General features: G+C 37.1%; 1 protein-coding gene across 1 annotated transcript in view; it reads left to right on the top strand.

Annotated features, from left to right (window-relative positions):
• LOC149315035 (tyrosyl-DNA phosphodiesterase 1-like) overlaps nt 1–14,568 on the top strand; it is a 32,171-nt gene extending 17,603 nt beyond the window's left edge. Inside the window, exons 11-16 of the mRNA XM_089522376.1 lie at nt 643–691; nt 1,056–1,122; nt 3,532–3,639; nt 4,056–4,158; nt 8,994–9,102; nt 14,171–14,568. Of these exons, the coding sequence (XP_089378502.1) occupies nt 643–691; nt 1,056–1,122; nt 3,532–3,639; nt 4,056–4,158; nt 8,994–9,102; nt 14,171–14,244 (510 nt within the window). The 3' untranslated portion in view covers nt 14,245–14,568. The remainder of the gene's footprint in view (nt 1–642; nt 692–1,055; nt 1,123–3,531; nt 3,640–4,055; nt 4,159–8,993; nt 9,103–14,170) is intronic.
• Nucleotides 14,569–15,248: the final 680 nt, after the last annotated feature.

Below are 15,248 nucleotides of genomic sequence, written 5' to 3' on the forward strand. Positions count from 1 at the left end.
CAGAGTGCTCGAGGCTAGCATTGAGTGGTCCATTGGCTACAGCCTTTCATGAACAGGAGTAATGTAGCCACATTAAGTGTTATCATACATTAGATACCATATTGGTGTTGTTCCAGCATCAAATCCAAAAGAGGCTTTTTATTAAAGCATACAGGCTCAAATTATTTTATCCACTTTGCACATGTTCTGTGGCTGACATTGTTCTAAATTGTTTTATTTGTTTTTGAATTATCTGTTTTTAAAATATTTTAGTCTTTTACATTTAAGGGTTGGTTCTTTATGGGTTTACGCTGATTTTATTATAAGTTATCCTTTGGATATAGGGCAGGATATAATAACAGATAGGCCTTGCAACCTTTTAAAATTGCTTTTGAAACATTTTGAATAGTTTGTCTTGGAGGTTTCTAGAAGAAGAGTTCTCTCCTCCATGTTTTTGCCAGAAAAAGTGCTGTCTGTGTTTATTATTTTTGAAAGAGAAAGGCTGTCTATAGGTGTAGAGGCTACAAAAGTGCCTTTGAAATGTAATTTGCCCGTCCCTAAGCAAGTACTTTCTGTGATCAGTAAATTGCATTCAAGTCAATATAACTATCTTCTGAGGTACATTTACTATTTCTGTTTTGTCGCTATATGCTTTTTGTTTAGGTTTATCCAACTGTGGAGAATGTGAGACAGAGTTTAGAAGGTTATCCAGGTAAAAATACATAAATACTAATGTATCAAAGGAGTATTATTTATTACAATAAACAGGAGATTTCCTGGAAATGGTTTCTAAACATCCAGGAGTGTTCAAAATTTTTAAAAAATAATTTATCCCACCTTTCAGCCATAACAAGATACACCAGATATATTCTGTCTACAGAATTCTTTTAAGAGGCTGAAGTGTAAATCACTTGTAAAAATCCTGTAAAATCTGTTGTTCTTTGTTTGTGGTTGGAAGAGTATTGGGCTTTTTCATGCAGTAGTAATGCTGTGGTAAAAAGTGAGTGTTTCAGCTTTCTGTTTTTTAGCAATTTCAATAACACATACCTATGTGTAATTAATCCTTTTTCTTTTAGCCGGGGGCTCCCTTCCTTACAGTATACAAACTGCACAGAAGCAGCTTTGGCTGCACAGTTACTTTCAGTAAGTGTAAGAATCTCTTTGTGTTTAAAAGCATTCTGTTATTAAAAGTGAATGTATGTATTATGACTTCATACCCTGGACTTTTTTCTCCAAAATCAACTGAATTTGTAGCAAGTGATACTAATGCACATTTTTTACATGTGAATTAGATAAGCTTTAGAATGGTTTTTTTTAAAAAAAAAAACTCATTGGATATGATATAAATTTGAATAACTTAAATAATTTTTAAGTTTTTCCAAAAATGGAGGCATTCTTTGCATTTCATTGTGTGCCAAGGTGCTGATTTGAAAAACCTGTAGCCCAGTGGACATGTCATATTCCAAGTCATCCCACAGCCATAGAGAGAAGTCTTCCTATATGTAGCTATTAACTTTCCTTCCAGGTTTGTAAAGAAATATCACCTGAATATTATGAATCTGACCCCGGCGGAATAAAAGTTTAATGAATTATGTCCAAAAATCTCACAATAGCATGTGCATCATGTTCATTGTCTTTTATTTATTCAATTTATTATTATTATTATTATTATTATTATTATTAACCTTTATTTATAAAGCCCTGTAAATTTACACAGCGCTGTACATACAATCTTTTTAATTGGACGGTTCCCTGCCCTCAGGCTTACAATTATTATTATTATTATTATTATTATTATTAACTTTTATTTATAAAGTGCTGTAAATTTACACAGCGCTGTACATACAATCTTTTAGTTAGACGGTTCCCTGCCCTCAGGCTTACAATCTAAGAAGACACGACACAAAAGGAGAGGGGAGTGGTGGTGGGGAATGGGATCAGGTCCAGCAGTTCTTCTCCACCTCCGAGGCCTGGACCAAGGCAGATCGACTGGAGGAAGGGCTTGGCTGCTTAATGGATGGTTAAAAGGAGGCTTCCTGGGTCAGAGAGGGGCTCACCTCTGGGAATGCTTCTCTAAACAATATAGTCTTTAATTCAGTTTTGAAACTGGGTAGAGAAGTGATGAGGTGTGCATGTGCGGGAAGAAGGTTCCAGGAGTAAGGGGCAGCAAGCGAGAAGGGACGAATTTGGGACGGGGCAGTGGTAGTCCTACACTGTGACAGGAGACCTTGACTACAAGAGCGGAGGGTGCGAGTAGGAATGTAAGGAGAAAGAAGGTCAATCTAAAAAGACATGACACAAAAGGAGAAGCGAGTGGTGAAGGGGAAGGGGATGAGGTCCAGCAGTTCCTCTCTACCTCCAAGGCAGGTGGACTGGAGGGAGGGCTTGGCTTCATGATGGATGGTTAATCTTCTACCCTCTTTATATCCCTCTTTTCTCTGAATGGAACCCAAGGTGGTTCAAACATGACTTAAAACAATAATCAATGAATTAAATTAGTAGTAAAAAAATTAAATCACATGTTCAAGAGTTTTCTTTTCCATTTGTTTTCCTTTATTCCGTTCTGTATATGCACAACATTCAAGAAGGAATTGGTTGGGAAAAGAGAGCTACAATAGGGCAGGAAAGCTTGAGAAAGCCTGCTGTTTACAGTGTTGCCTGTGTCCTTTCTTTGGATTCTGGCTAGTCATTATGAAGCAAATTCTGATTGCATATCATTTCATCCAACACTGATCCATTCATTGTTAGTGTGTTGAGACTAAAAGCCATCACTAAAAGCCTCATCACTTCCCTAACCAGCTTTAAGGCTGAGCTGAAAACCATATTGTTTAGGGAAGCGTTCTCAGGGAATTTGTGATTGTCATCTGGCTGTCTGATAATGTTTGATGTGATGTGATCTGCTTTTATATTTGATGTTTTTAATTTGTCTTTTAATTTGTCTTTTCTTTTCTACATGGTAATTTTATCTATTCCTCTATTTAATTGTTATTATCTTAGAGTGTACGCCTTGGGCAGGCTTTTATATTTACTCCTTAATTTTACCGACTCTGTACAGCGCTGTATATAATTACAGCGCTCTAGAAATAAAGTTTAATAATAATTTAATAATAATAATAATCAGTAGGCCACTGCAGCCTTCACAGAACTGACTGAATGTGGCCTTGATACTCCTCACTAATCAGCAAAGCTTCCAAGCTGACAGCTAAACTTCCAAACATTGTTCAGAGACAACACTGTGGATCATTGTTGGGGGCTCAGTCTCTAGGAATTATTGCAGATTGCTGCTTTGTACAATATGGTTTAGGGAGAGGATCTGAACCATGCCAGAAGAGGCTATATTATGCCTTTTCTAATCTCTTGTAAGAGATATGTGTGTATCCATTTCAAACACAATTTTGTACTCCATTTGCTCATACATCATATAACTAGTGAAGCTGGAAATAGTTTTTTAAAAAAACCAATTCTGCCCATGACTGTTACATGAGGATAATGTTAGTTGAAGGAACACTAGATAACTTTTAACCTGAACCACTACCACCCCCTTTTTTTTAGCCAATGGTCTGCTGAAACTTCTGGTCGTAGCCATGCAATGCCACACATTAAGACTTACATGAGAGCATCTCCAGACTTCCAGAAGATTGCATGGTTTCTAGTTACAAGGTAAGTCTTCTATCTTTGTCTCTTTGGGCCAGTAAGGCTACTTCTGTGATCCCTCAGTCTTAGTTCCTGTGTTCTCCATTTAGTGCCATTCAAAATTTATTGGATACTCAAGTTGTTTTTTTAGTTGAGTCACAGAAGTAGGTGAATCTTCTGCCTTTCCTTTTGCTGGTTGAAGTGTCATACCATTTTTTCCCTTCTATAGAATTAAGATTTGGTCCAACTTCAGGACTACAAAGTTCTCATGAGAAGACCTCACTGAGCTCATCTTAAAATCTGAGAATTTGTAATATTTTGGCAAGAAAACCAATACACTAAATTTCCCATAAGCTGTATTCTGTAGTCTATACAGATGAAGTTTTACTGTGGACACATGAGAGCACAATTCTAACAGAAATGCTGTTTTCCTTTCTCTTTAGTGCCAATCTTTCCAAGGCTGCTTGGGGAGCTTTTGAAAAAAATGGCAGCCAGTTAATGATCCGTTCTTATGAGCTGGGAGTTCTCTTTCTGCCTTCAGAATTTGTGAGTTCAGTAAATAGATTTTTATGTGTTGTGAATGCAAACAGAATCATGTTGTTTATCCACCTTGCAAGAATGTAAGTTTTAATAAGAAAATGAAGACATCAAAAGACATCTTTTGCAGGAGAATGCCATAAGAATAGCCTTGTTTTGTTCACCATATATTTTCTATGAAGATTATTAAGTGTAAAACCAGTCCAATTTGTAGCACCAACTAGAATAAAGCCATTGTATCAATGGAAATTAAATGCCAATTTATCAATTTCCCATTGATTAAATAGGCCTAATCAAGTTGGGATTTGGGCCACAGTTCCTGGCATCAAGAAGGTTCTATTAATGGCTTTTGGGGAATGTAATTCTAGACCAAAGTCTAGTGTTACAAAGACAGGCAACAGGTATTTCCCAGTTAACAAACTAGATAAGTCTTGGACGTTACTTTACTTTAACAAAACAAATTGGTACAAGAAGCAAAAATAATATAGAAAGAATAGAGTTAGGTTCCTACACTGGAAAAGGGCAACTCAGTATGTTTCAGGAAACATTTTATTCAGAATTAACCATATTGCCTGACTGATACAAACACTCATGTCATTTAGGCACCAAGTTAAAACTTGAGTGTACATCAAAGCTTTGACCCTCATTAACTCATCCCAAATATATACATCATTTTAATAAAACTTTTTAAATATTTGTGATCTGTTTTTAACTTATTACTGAAGATTAATGTTTCAGCTAATTTAATTATTTTATTGTTTTAAATTGTGTGACATGATTTAATGCTTTTTGTAAGCTGCTCTGAGATCTTTGATATAGGGTGGCATATAAATACGTTAATTAATAAATAAAATGCATGTGTGAAATGAAACAACCAGGTCAGATAAGCTTTGCATAAGTAAACAAACATTTTGAACTGTCTATAAACCACTTGCAGGCTTTTTCCAAAATGCAAGAAGATCTGCCGTTTTTTTGTTTGCTTTTTTCTTTTACCAGGTAGCATCCCACACTGTTGCATTAGTATATAAGCACAATTTTCTCCAAGGCTTCTGTTGGAAGGCTCAGGCTGAGTCACTAAAAACTTGAACGCAAACAATTAACTTATACCTTAAAGAAATGAGAAGAGGAGTTTGTCAATCCCCTACAACCACTTCGTGTGTTTCTATGTTTCTCCTCCCCGCACCAGAGACTTAATCTGCTGTAAACATGTTTTAGTTCCAGTGAACATTTGTTAACAACCTAAAGAGTGGGGAAATAAACAGAAGACCTATAAATTTTTTTTATTAATTGTGATAAAGTGTAATTTTTGTTGTTTATTATGTTATATGGATTATGGTTTTTGACATATTGTAATTACTATTTTTATGTTTTTTCTATCAGGTATTATGTTATGTTTATATTTAATTTGCTTAATATTGTTTTGATGTGGACTTGTTCTGAAAGGCTGGTGAAAGTATTTTCTACAAACCTTGTTTGATTTGCGACGTTCTTATGTTTTCCTATTGATTGCCACTGTATTCATATTGCTTATTGTTATTATCTGCTTTATATCACTGGGGAGCTGGGAAGGGATTAGTTTGTTTTTTATTGTATTTTTATTGTACTTCCACTGTTGTTAGCTGCCCGGATTCCTCGTTGATTGGGCGAGATACAAATAAATTATTTATTATTGTTAAGACTTAGGGGGCAAAAAAGCTGGGTTTTCCCTCCCTGTCGCGGCTTTACAGTGCTCCTGCAGTATGTAGCATGTACTCGTAAATGCCGCACCACTGGAGTGCTGTGAAACTAGCCCACATGTGGGTAGGCAGGTGGTGTGATACTGGCTTCTGGGTGGCTTCAGAGCATGGCATTTTGATGCTGCATGCTGTAAAGCCGCGGCAGGGAGGGAAAACCCAGGTTTTTTGACAGCTGAAAAAGGAGCGGCAGATTTTGGGCCGGCAAAAATCTAGTTTAGGGCCGCAGTGTGCAGTTGCCACAGCCCCAACCCAGCTCTCTCAGGAGAGGCTTCAAGCTGCCCCTTCAGGGCTGTCTGTTCCGCCCCTTAGTTTTCTATCTAATAAAGTGATACCTTTATTGGCCAACCAAAATGCACAGTATATTTGTTGCAAGCTTTCGAAGCTCCACTGGCTTCTTCATCAGGCAAGATGTTACAAACCAAACAGGAGAAAAACAATTAGAGATGTTAGTCAGATGCCTGCATTTTGTTGTTTCTGTCCTTAGTTAACTGGTGTGGGTATCTTTTGTAGGCTGGTCCCTCATCCTGATAAATGGCCAACACAGCTACCCCTGCATGATCACTACACACAGGGAGCTGATTCACAACTATAGTTTCATGATTGTTTGGTGTGATTCTTTAAGCTAGGGCTGCTTTAAGGTTTTTCTCTTCCATTGAGTGAGAGTGAGCCTGTTTCTCTTCTCACCATACATGCCCAAAAGCTTTCATTAAAAGCTTAGCTCTCAGACGTTTCATTAACTTAGGTATGCCTGCACTTTGCACAGTGCTTGCAAGAAGTATTCCTTTTTTTGTATTGTTTATGAGTTTGATATTTTGTCCATCTCTTAAATGATAGTTAAAATTAACTATTACTAGTCAAAGCAAGACAGCTTCATAAATAATAGTCTGAAGTATGGTTGTTAAAACTGACACCATTTTGTCTGGGTTCAGAATTTACAAGAATGTAATATATGCATAATTCCATATTTAGATGATGGGAACATAGGGATTTGCATACAGGAGGGAGAATCACTCCTACTGGAATGTCCCTTTACTGGAATTTCTGAATATCTTGTTGGATCTTACCCCATGAGCCACATTTCAGCATTGTTTGACACAATTTCTAAAAGTAGAAATATAATCTTTTGATCTAATCACATTTGTGGTACGCTCTAAATCATTCCGTTCAAAAACTGGCTTATTTTATCTCTTTTGTCTTGGTATCACTTTGAACAACTAAAAAGAAATTTTAGACTCCAGATTCCTGCAGTTTGAGCAGACAAAGAATATAAAAGCATTAGCACTCAGTAATTTCATTACTTATCTATAAAAACATAGTATCTCCACACAACAATAATTAATGGGGGGTTGAGAACTTATTTTATTTAAGGATAAAGTTACTGATTCCTGAAATTAATTTTCTATAGTACGTACATTCTTTAGAAAGCAAGGTTAAATAGAAAGTAAAATGAGAATTTCAAGTAAAATAAGTCTATAATGAATCTATTTAAAGGCTGTGATGTTGGATTAGATTAAAGGTGAAGTTGGAACATACAGTCTTTTAATCTGTGTAAACATGAAAAATATATTCATGTTGCGGTGGAATAAAAAGGGGACAGTCTAGGTAAAATGCAAATTAATAAAGATGATAATAAATTTCAGTGCTCTTTTTTTTCCCTATAGTCTTATATGTTTTTTACAAAAAAAGTACTCTAAGTAGATTCCTGGGACAGGACACCTGTTATTTACAGTGGGAGTCTTTTTGTGAAATCTGTGGTTGTCCTAGCAGTCTGACACATAAAGCAACTATATGTAGCATTTCATGATACTTGATCAGTCTCTTTGTCCATTTTTTTTATTTTTTTATTTTATTTTTTTGCCATACTGATACTGGAAGAAGTTTAAAAAGCCAAGACGTTCAGTACAAGCATACCTCAAATAACAAAGGCTCTGACAAAGAAGCTTTTTTTAAACAAAGTCTTTTTATGTCTGTCAGGCTTCTTCCTTTTTCTATGTCTAGCTGGAGGGTTTTTATCAGCATTGGCTTCAGGAAAATAGTGTAAGCAGGCTAGAGAAACAGTAAACAGTTCAATAAAGCTTAAATTGATCCTATTGTATGTGCCTGCCTGCAATAAGTAAGGTAAAAAGCCGCTGTCTCCAGATTCCCTTTCTGAACATGTGTGAACAACAAAAGGCAGAAGGAGAGCTGATAAACCTGCCTTAGTAGCTATCCTTTGCATGCTGAAAAAGCACAAATCTGTAAGTTAAGCCACCAGAATGGAAACTATTAGAAAAGTGGAGACTGGTGAAAGAAAGAAAGAAATCATCGTTGGATGCATTTTGGAAGCAGCCTTCAGGTGTCCTCCAGTCAGTTCAGTTTTTTTCTTTATTATGCAAGGATATCTTGACCTCTTTGTTGTTGTTGTTTTGTATGCAGTGTAATAATTTTTGTATACAGTATGTAATAATTTGGGCTTTAACATCTTTTAATGATAGGCCAAACATCAGGATCTCTAAGAACTGCTAATATGCAGCAGAACCCAGAGGGCACTCGTGCATATGGAAAGCATTTGAATGAATGCCCAGAAAGGCTGTTAATGTTGACTTCCATTTCTAGCTCCTTACCCTCCATTCATTCTTCAGAAGCAGCTGGTAGCATGGCATGTGGGATGGCAGAAGAATAAGGCTTTGTTAAGCAGTGGAGATCTAGAAAATCTGCTATATATTATGGTTTCCTGGATTTTAACCACGGCCATTAAAATGTACATTCATAAGGCAGAAAACATTCAGGAGTAGCTGTGTTGGCCATTTAAGAAATGCAAACAAAAATCCATCAGTGATTGGTTGTCCAATAAAAGGTATCACTGATGGATTTTTGTTTGTATTCATAGGCAGTTCATGTTTCCAGAAAGTTATTTAACTGGCCTTTTGAGGCCTTGCTCTCTTTGAGCAGGGCAAATAATTACAAAGCTAATAAAATGCCTGCTTTTACCTTTGGAAAACTGATAAGTTTAAGACTCTGACTGGTAAGCACTCCAAAGAGGAATAAACTTGACTGTGTCTTACTGTTTGCTGCATTTATGTTGACTAAAGCAAAAATTTGAATCTTCTCCATCTTCATTTTTCACAGGGCTTCGATACAGGATACTTCAAAGTGAAGGAAAGTATGTTTTCGGATGAGCCAGTTTCATCATTTCCTGTACCATATGATCTGCCCCCAGAGAAGTATGGAAACAAAGGTAAGATGCTTGGAAGTTCAGGAAAAAGCTCTTTCTCCTTCTTTCATGACAGTAAAGGCATTGAGTACTTGGTGAAAAACAGGATTAATGCTGGCTGATAGTAGGGGAACATATCATGCCCTAGAAGAGGCAGTTTCAAATAAATAGCCTTGGGCTCCACCAGCACAAGAAATTTAAAAGTAATCCTACCCCACCCAGATGGTACAAATTAAGGTTAAGTGTACTTGAAAGCTTCCTTCAGAGTAGTCTACCAGTTTGCATGTTTGTTCCATTCATATCAGTGGAGATCAATTTGATTGGGGGGGGGGGTGCAGTAAAATAGGGGAGATCCAAGGTAGTCTAATGCAGCTTCCTAGCCTTCCACAGTTGCCCACGCTTAATATATTTAGATTCAGTAGTGCTTGATGTAGACTGCTGTCCACTACCTTGTTTGTTGGAGTGAACTCTTCCATTTCTTATTGAAGAAAGAGCTGACTCACTTAAAGTTTTCTTTTTAGTTATAAATGATTTTGTAAATGTCTAAGTTCAGAAATTGATCTGTCATGGCTTTTTCTCTTTCTGAATCATTGCAAATTGCTCCATTTGATGGACACATAATATCTTGGCTTCCTATTATATGCATTTGCATTCTTTTTCTCCTACAGAGAGAGCAGTGCTCTGTTCTGTCTGATATAATGAAATGTCACTCTGTTCATTGTGCAATAGATTAATATACTAAAGATTGAATGATATGTCAGACGTATGAATTACTGTCAGTAAATTTTGCAGATAAAGCAGGAAATGTGAAATATTGTTACTTTCTTTTCCTCTTTAAAATTCTGCATGTGCATTGGAATTCTAATAGTAGATGATTGTTCAAAGGCTGGTACATAGAAATACAAGATCCCTCAGGTCTCAGACAGGATTGTTTGCTAGGAAAAGCTCTGATACCTGAATTTCAGAGGGCCACAGGATGTATATTGTGAAGTCCCCCAAGAAACATGGAGTGTAAAGTCCAGTCAAAGTATAATATTCTCACTCTGTGGTTTTTTATTTGACAGCCCATTTGGAAAAAAAACAAAAGGATAACAGATGCTACCCAATCTGACAAATAAAATATAGTTATGCTGCTCTATCAGTATACATCCCTTGAAGAAATATATGAATGATAATGGATGAAACCTTAACCCATCAATAAAAAGTCCAGTATTGAGGTTAAATATATCTTAAGAATGGATACACCTGTGGCATAATAAAAGTTGTCATAATTAAGTTATATTTTTCCCTTCATTGAGAACTTCCCTTTTTTCAGTGATGTAGTATCTTTGCAGAAAATTAATCAGAGTCAATAATGCTCCACAGTGTAAAGTATATAGTACAGTCGTCCCTTCATATTTGTGGAGGTTAGAATATGAAAATTTTGTGAATAATACAGAGCGGCAGGAAGGGGATGGAGAGGAGCATGCATGCTTGCCTCTCTTTCCTCTCCTTGCTGCCCTGTAGCTGGCTCTGCTAGGCCAGTTACAGGATGGCAGGAAGGGGATGGAGAGGAGGAGGAGGAGTGCATGTGCATGTGGCAACCTTGACCCGACGAACGATCAAAAACGTGAATGCCAAAGCTGTGAATACAGAGGGATGACTGTACTGGCAAGAATCCTGTCTTGGATTTAACTTAAAACTACAGGACTTAAAATATAAGTAATATATTGTGCCATTAACATATATGAAGCCTAAATATATGCTGTAATCATCTGTCACCTGTCACTGGATTGTTCATAGAGACAAAACAGCATTTGCTGTTGTAGACACCATCCCTTTTGAAGCTGCCTCACAATGTCTTGGGCACACTGGCTATGTCCCTTGCTCAACTAGTTCCAGCATTTGATTGACACTAACTTCAAATCTACTACAAAGTGAAATCTTTTTGAATGCTCATGGCATGTGTAAGTTCTTGTACACACCGGCCTGAAAGGCCAGTATGGGGGCAGAGTTGGGGTGTAGAGCCCTCACGATGCACACCCGACTCTGCCCCCCCCAGGGTGCCCTAATGCCTTGTACCGCTCCACACACCGTGCGGCGTCATGGTGTGCCTCTGGCTCTGCATCCATAAGACGCAGCACCAAAGGAGCACCATATAGCTATGGCACCCATTAAAAGGGTGCAAAAAGGAGCTGCTTTTTATGGCTCCTTTTTGGGTCCTCGAAAGGCCAGAGAGGGGCCACAGTGTGAGGTTGCCGTGGCTCTGATCCGGCTAAGAAAGGGGCGGCTGGAGGCCGCCCCTTAGGGGTTGTATGTACAGCCCCTGAGCTTCCCTAAAATAGAGGCATTAAAACTACTAAATATTTTAAAATGGTATTCACTAGTACTTACTTCACAACAGTTGTACAGAAGCTACCTGATCCCACCACTTTTAGTCTGATTATAATAATCATCTTAAGTTTGAATGTTTTGTTTCAGATTGTTGCATCTTCATGTGTTGAAGAAAGGAAAAGAGTGTTCTTTGACATGTACTTGTCCTTAGATGCTCTTTAAAACTTATGTAACACAGAGTTCATAGTGCATTTAAAGACTGCCCTTTGGCTTGAAATTTTTAAGTGGCTATAAAAATGTCTTGCTATCACCCAGGAGCTGCTACAGTGAATGAATTTGGTTAGTGTTGTTTATACCATAATACACAAACTGTTGTTGAGCTAAGTCCATTACTTTTGGTATAGGTTCTCAAAATTTGTGAGTTAAAATTAGAAATGCTGAAGATTCTAACACACCTTGATCAAGGCAAAATAAAATTTAGATATTAATTAGTGCTCTAATGAAGTGTTTTTGCACTGTAATTTCCCATGGGTACATAATCCAGCATTAAATATCACTATAAAAAGTGGCAAGCAGTTAGCATTATGAAGGATCAAAGCAAATCATAGATACAGATATGGAAATAAATTTATTAATTGCTCTCACATCAGCTTCAGCTTATGATGATCACTGTTATGCTAACTTAAAGCTGCGGATTCAATCTATCCATTTGCAATGCAGTCTTCCTCCTTTCCTATTGCCTTCCACTTCTCTGAAAATTTGTATTTTTTCTAATGCATCGTGTTCTCTCATATGTCCAAAGTATATTGCATCAGTGTAGACTTCTATAAAGAGTTCAAGCTTGATTTGCTCTAAAACCCATTCATTTATTGTATTAGTATTTCATGGTATTCATACAGCTCTCTTCCAACACTACATTTCGAGTGTATTGATTTTCTGCCTGTCAGTTTTCTTCACTGCCCAGCTTTTACATCCGTGCATAGAACTCAGAAACCATACTATGGCATGAATAATTCTGACTTAGATATTTAATTATATCTTAGCATTTGAGGAGTTATTGAGAGTCTTGTATAGTTCTTTCATAGCTACCCTTCCAAGTCCTAATCTTCTGATTTCTTGACTGCAGCCCCAGTTCTGAATTTTTACTGAGCCATGGTATTGAAAACTATTTCAGTGTATTCATCATTTACTTTAAAGCTATGTATATCATCTGTGGTCATTATTTTTGTTTCCTTAGTGTTAACCCTACTTTTGTACTTTCTTCCTTGACTTTCCCCAATAATCATTCCAAGCCTTTGCTATTTTCTGCTAGTAGCATAGTGTTATCTATATCTCTTAAATTGTTGACGATCATTTCTCCAGTTTTCACACCTTCTTTCTCTGATTCTGATACAGCTTTCCATATATGTTCAGCATATAAATTAAACATATAGGGTGGTAAAATGTAGCCTTGTCTGACTCTTTGCCAACTGAAAACCATTCTGTTTCTCCATATTCTGTTCTAAAGGGTGTCTCTTGTCCTGAGTATAGGTTATACATCAGAACCATCAAATGGTATGGCACACCATTTCTTTTACAGCGAACTGTAGTTTTTCATAATCTATGCAATCCAAGGTTTTGCTACAGTCTCTAAAACACAGGATGATTTCCTTCTGAATTTTTTGCTATCCTCCATTATCTTGTGTATGTTCACAATATAATCCATAATGCCTTTTCCTGTTTGGAATCCAGCTTGAAAATCTAGCATTTCTTGCTTCATATTTTGAGATTTTGAGATTACTGCAGTGGTCCAGTGGTTACTGCAGTCCCTGGCATCCCCTCACGGGAACTGGAATGTATGTTGAGCAGTTCCAATGTGTGGAGCATTGTTTTGTTTTCCATATTCATTGGCAGTTTTTGTTTAGAATTTGGAATTTATCTCTGTAGTTTTGAAACAGTTCTATTGTTATGCTGTCTATTTTTGGTGATTTTTTTTTCTCCCAAGTGCTTTGAAGGCAGCTTCAGTTTCACTTTCTAAAATTGTGACTTTGGCGGAATACAGACCGCCCAAAAAGGGTGGTCTGCCGGCGCCTCCTTTTCCGCTGGCAGGAAGCCGCAGCAGATAAACCACGTGGTTTACTGCCAGCAAAAAAGAAGCCACAAAAAGCACGTTCTTTTTGCGTCGCGCTTGCAATGCCAGAGTGCGCCAACGGCACACTCATGACGTCACAAGTGCGGCGGGATGTGCGGGCGCTATGTGTCCATCATGTCATAGTGGGGCACCCGTGTAGACAGGGTGCCGCCACTTTGATGCCGCCAGTACGTACTAGGGTTAGGGAGTGTCTGCATGGTGCGCACTCCCTAACCCTAGTACCGCCGCCATGCCACATTTTGCCCGGGCCTTTATTGTAATGGTCCTTTATCAACAAAAGGTTTTTCAGAAGGAATCTTTCATTCCTCCACCTCTTTTATTATTTTTTCAATGTATTCTGTCACCTTTTTATTTTTTCTTGATCATGTAGTGCACTTCCTGTCGTTTATGTAGTATTTCCACTCTTGAATTTAGTTTCCTTTTGATTTCTTGGCTTTTGTGGAAAAGGCCTCTTGTTTTACAAACTGTGTTAGAGGTATTCATACTCTGTTTAAAGTAACAATACCCACCATTAAAGGACAAGTAGAATAATAAAACAGTTATGAAGTATCAAGCTCTATTTAAAATCTAAGAATGAGATGTCCTGTTTAGTGTTTCATTCAACTTATATTTATATCTGTGGTGTAAAGTTTTCTTCCTAAATTGCAGATCGCCCATGGATTTGGAATGTTCCCTACACCAGAGCTCCTGATACCCATGGAAACATGTGGGTTCCTAAATGAGCAGTTCAGTTTCACTCCGAAACATCGGCAGCTTTAATTCTGAGTTCACACGTAAACATAGTGTTCATACCTGAGAGACTTGATGATTTTGTTAATATTGTCTTGTATACACAATAAAATCTGATTGTAAAATAATGTATTAATATCTAGATTGACGTTTTTGAGAAATACGATATTTCTAAATCTCATGATAACACAGAGTTGTAAACAGTATTTATAATTTTTATTATCTGTTCTGAAATGTTGAAAACAAATGACTGTGTTTATACCTTTGCCAAAATATGTTTGAGCCACGTTTTATTTTTCCTTGAAACAGTGGCTATGATGGAGAAAATTTTATAAAAGTGAAATAAAGTGAATAAATGTGATCACTAAGCAGACCTTTCCTTTCTGCTGTTCTTGAGCTCTCTTGTATATAAGCAGTGACTTTTCCTATATAGGATGGTACTTTAATGCTTTTCATTGAAGACTTATATTGTGCATTCATTGTTATTCTTTTTGCATATTTCTCTCTCTCAAGACTGAAATCCTGTTAAAAACATATGTTGTAGAAAAGGTAGCTTTCTACTGCAACATAAGAAAATGAACATAGCACCTTTGGTAGGGAATGATAACTGATTGGCTGTGAGCAGTGGAGATGGTACATGTAGGAAAATTTGGATATGATGTTCATTGTTCTAATGCTGCTACATAGACTGCACATTTACTTACATGGCTTCCATTCCAAAAAAGATACAGTATGTTGTAGGTCTCTAGTAGTGTGGCTCTTTGTCCCCCAAAGACCACATGGCCAATGAGAGAAGTGGCTTCTGCCTGCATGGATATCCTTCCAGGACATCTTAACTGACAATAACAAAAACATCTTGACAAAATGTAGGCCTGGGACTCTTAACATTGTTTGCCACCAGCATACAAAGTTAACTGTTTTGTAGATTTTGGATTACTGCATTTCCTACAGAAGTCTATTACAAGGGATTATATTGGATACAGAATTTTAGTGGTAG

This window comes from Sceloporus occidentalis, unplaced genomic scaffold, assembly GCF_023333645.1.
Source record: "Sceloporus occidentalis isolate IW3139 unplaced genomic scaffold, rSceOcc1.0.p SCAF_4, whole genome shotgun sequence".
NCBI lineage: Eukaryota > Metazoa > Chordata > Lepidosauria > Squamata > Phrynosomatidae > Sceloporus > Sceloporus occidentalis.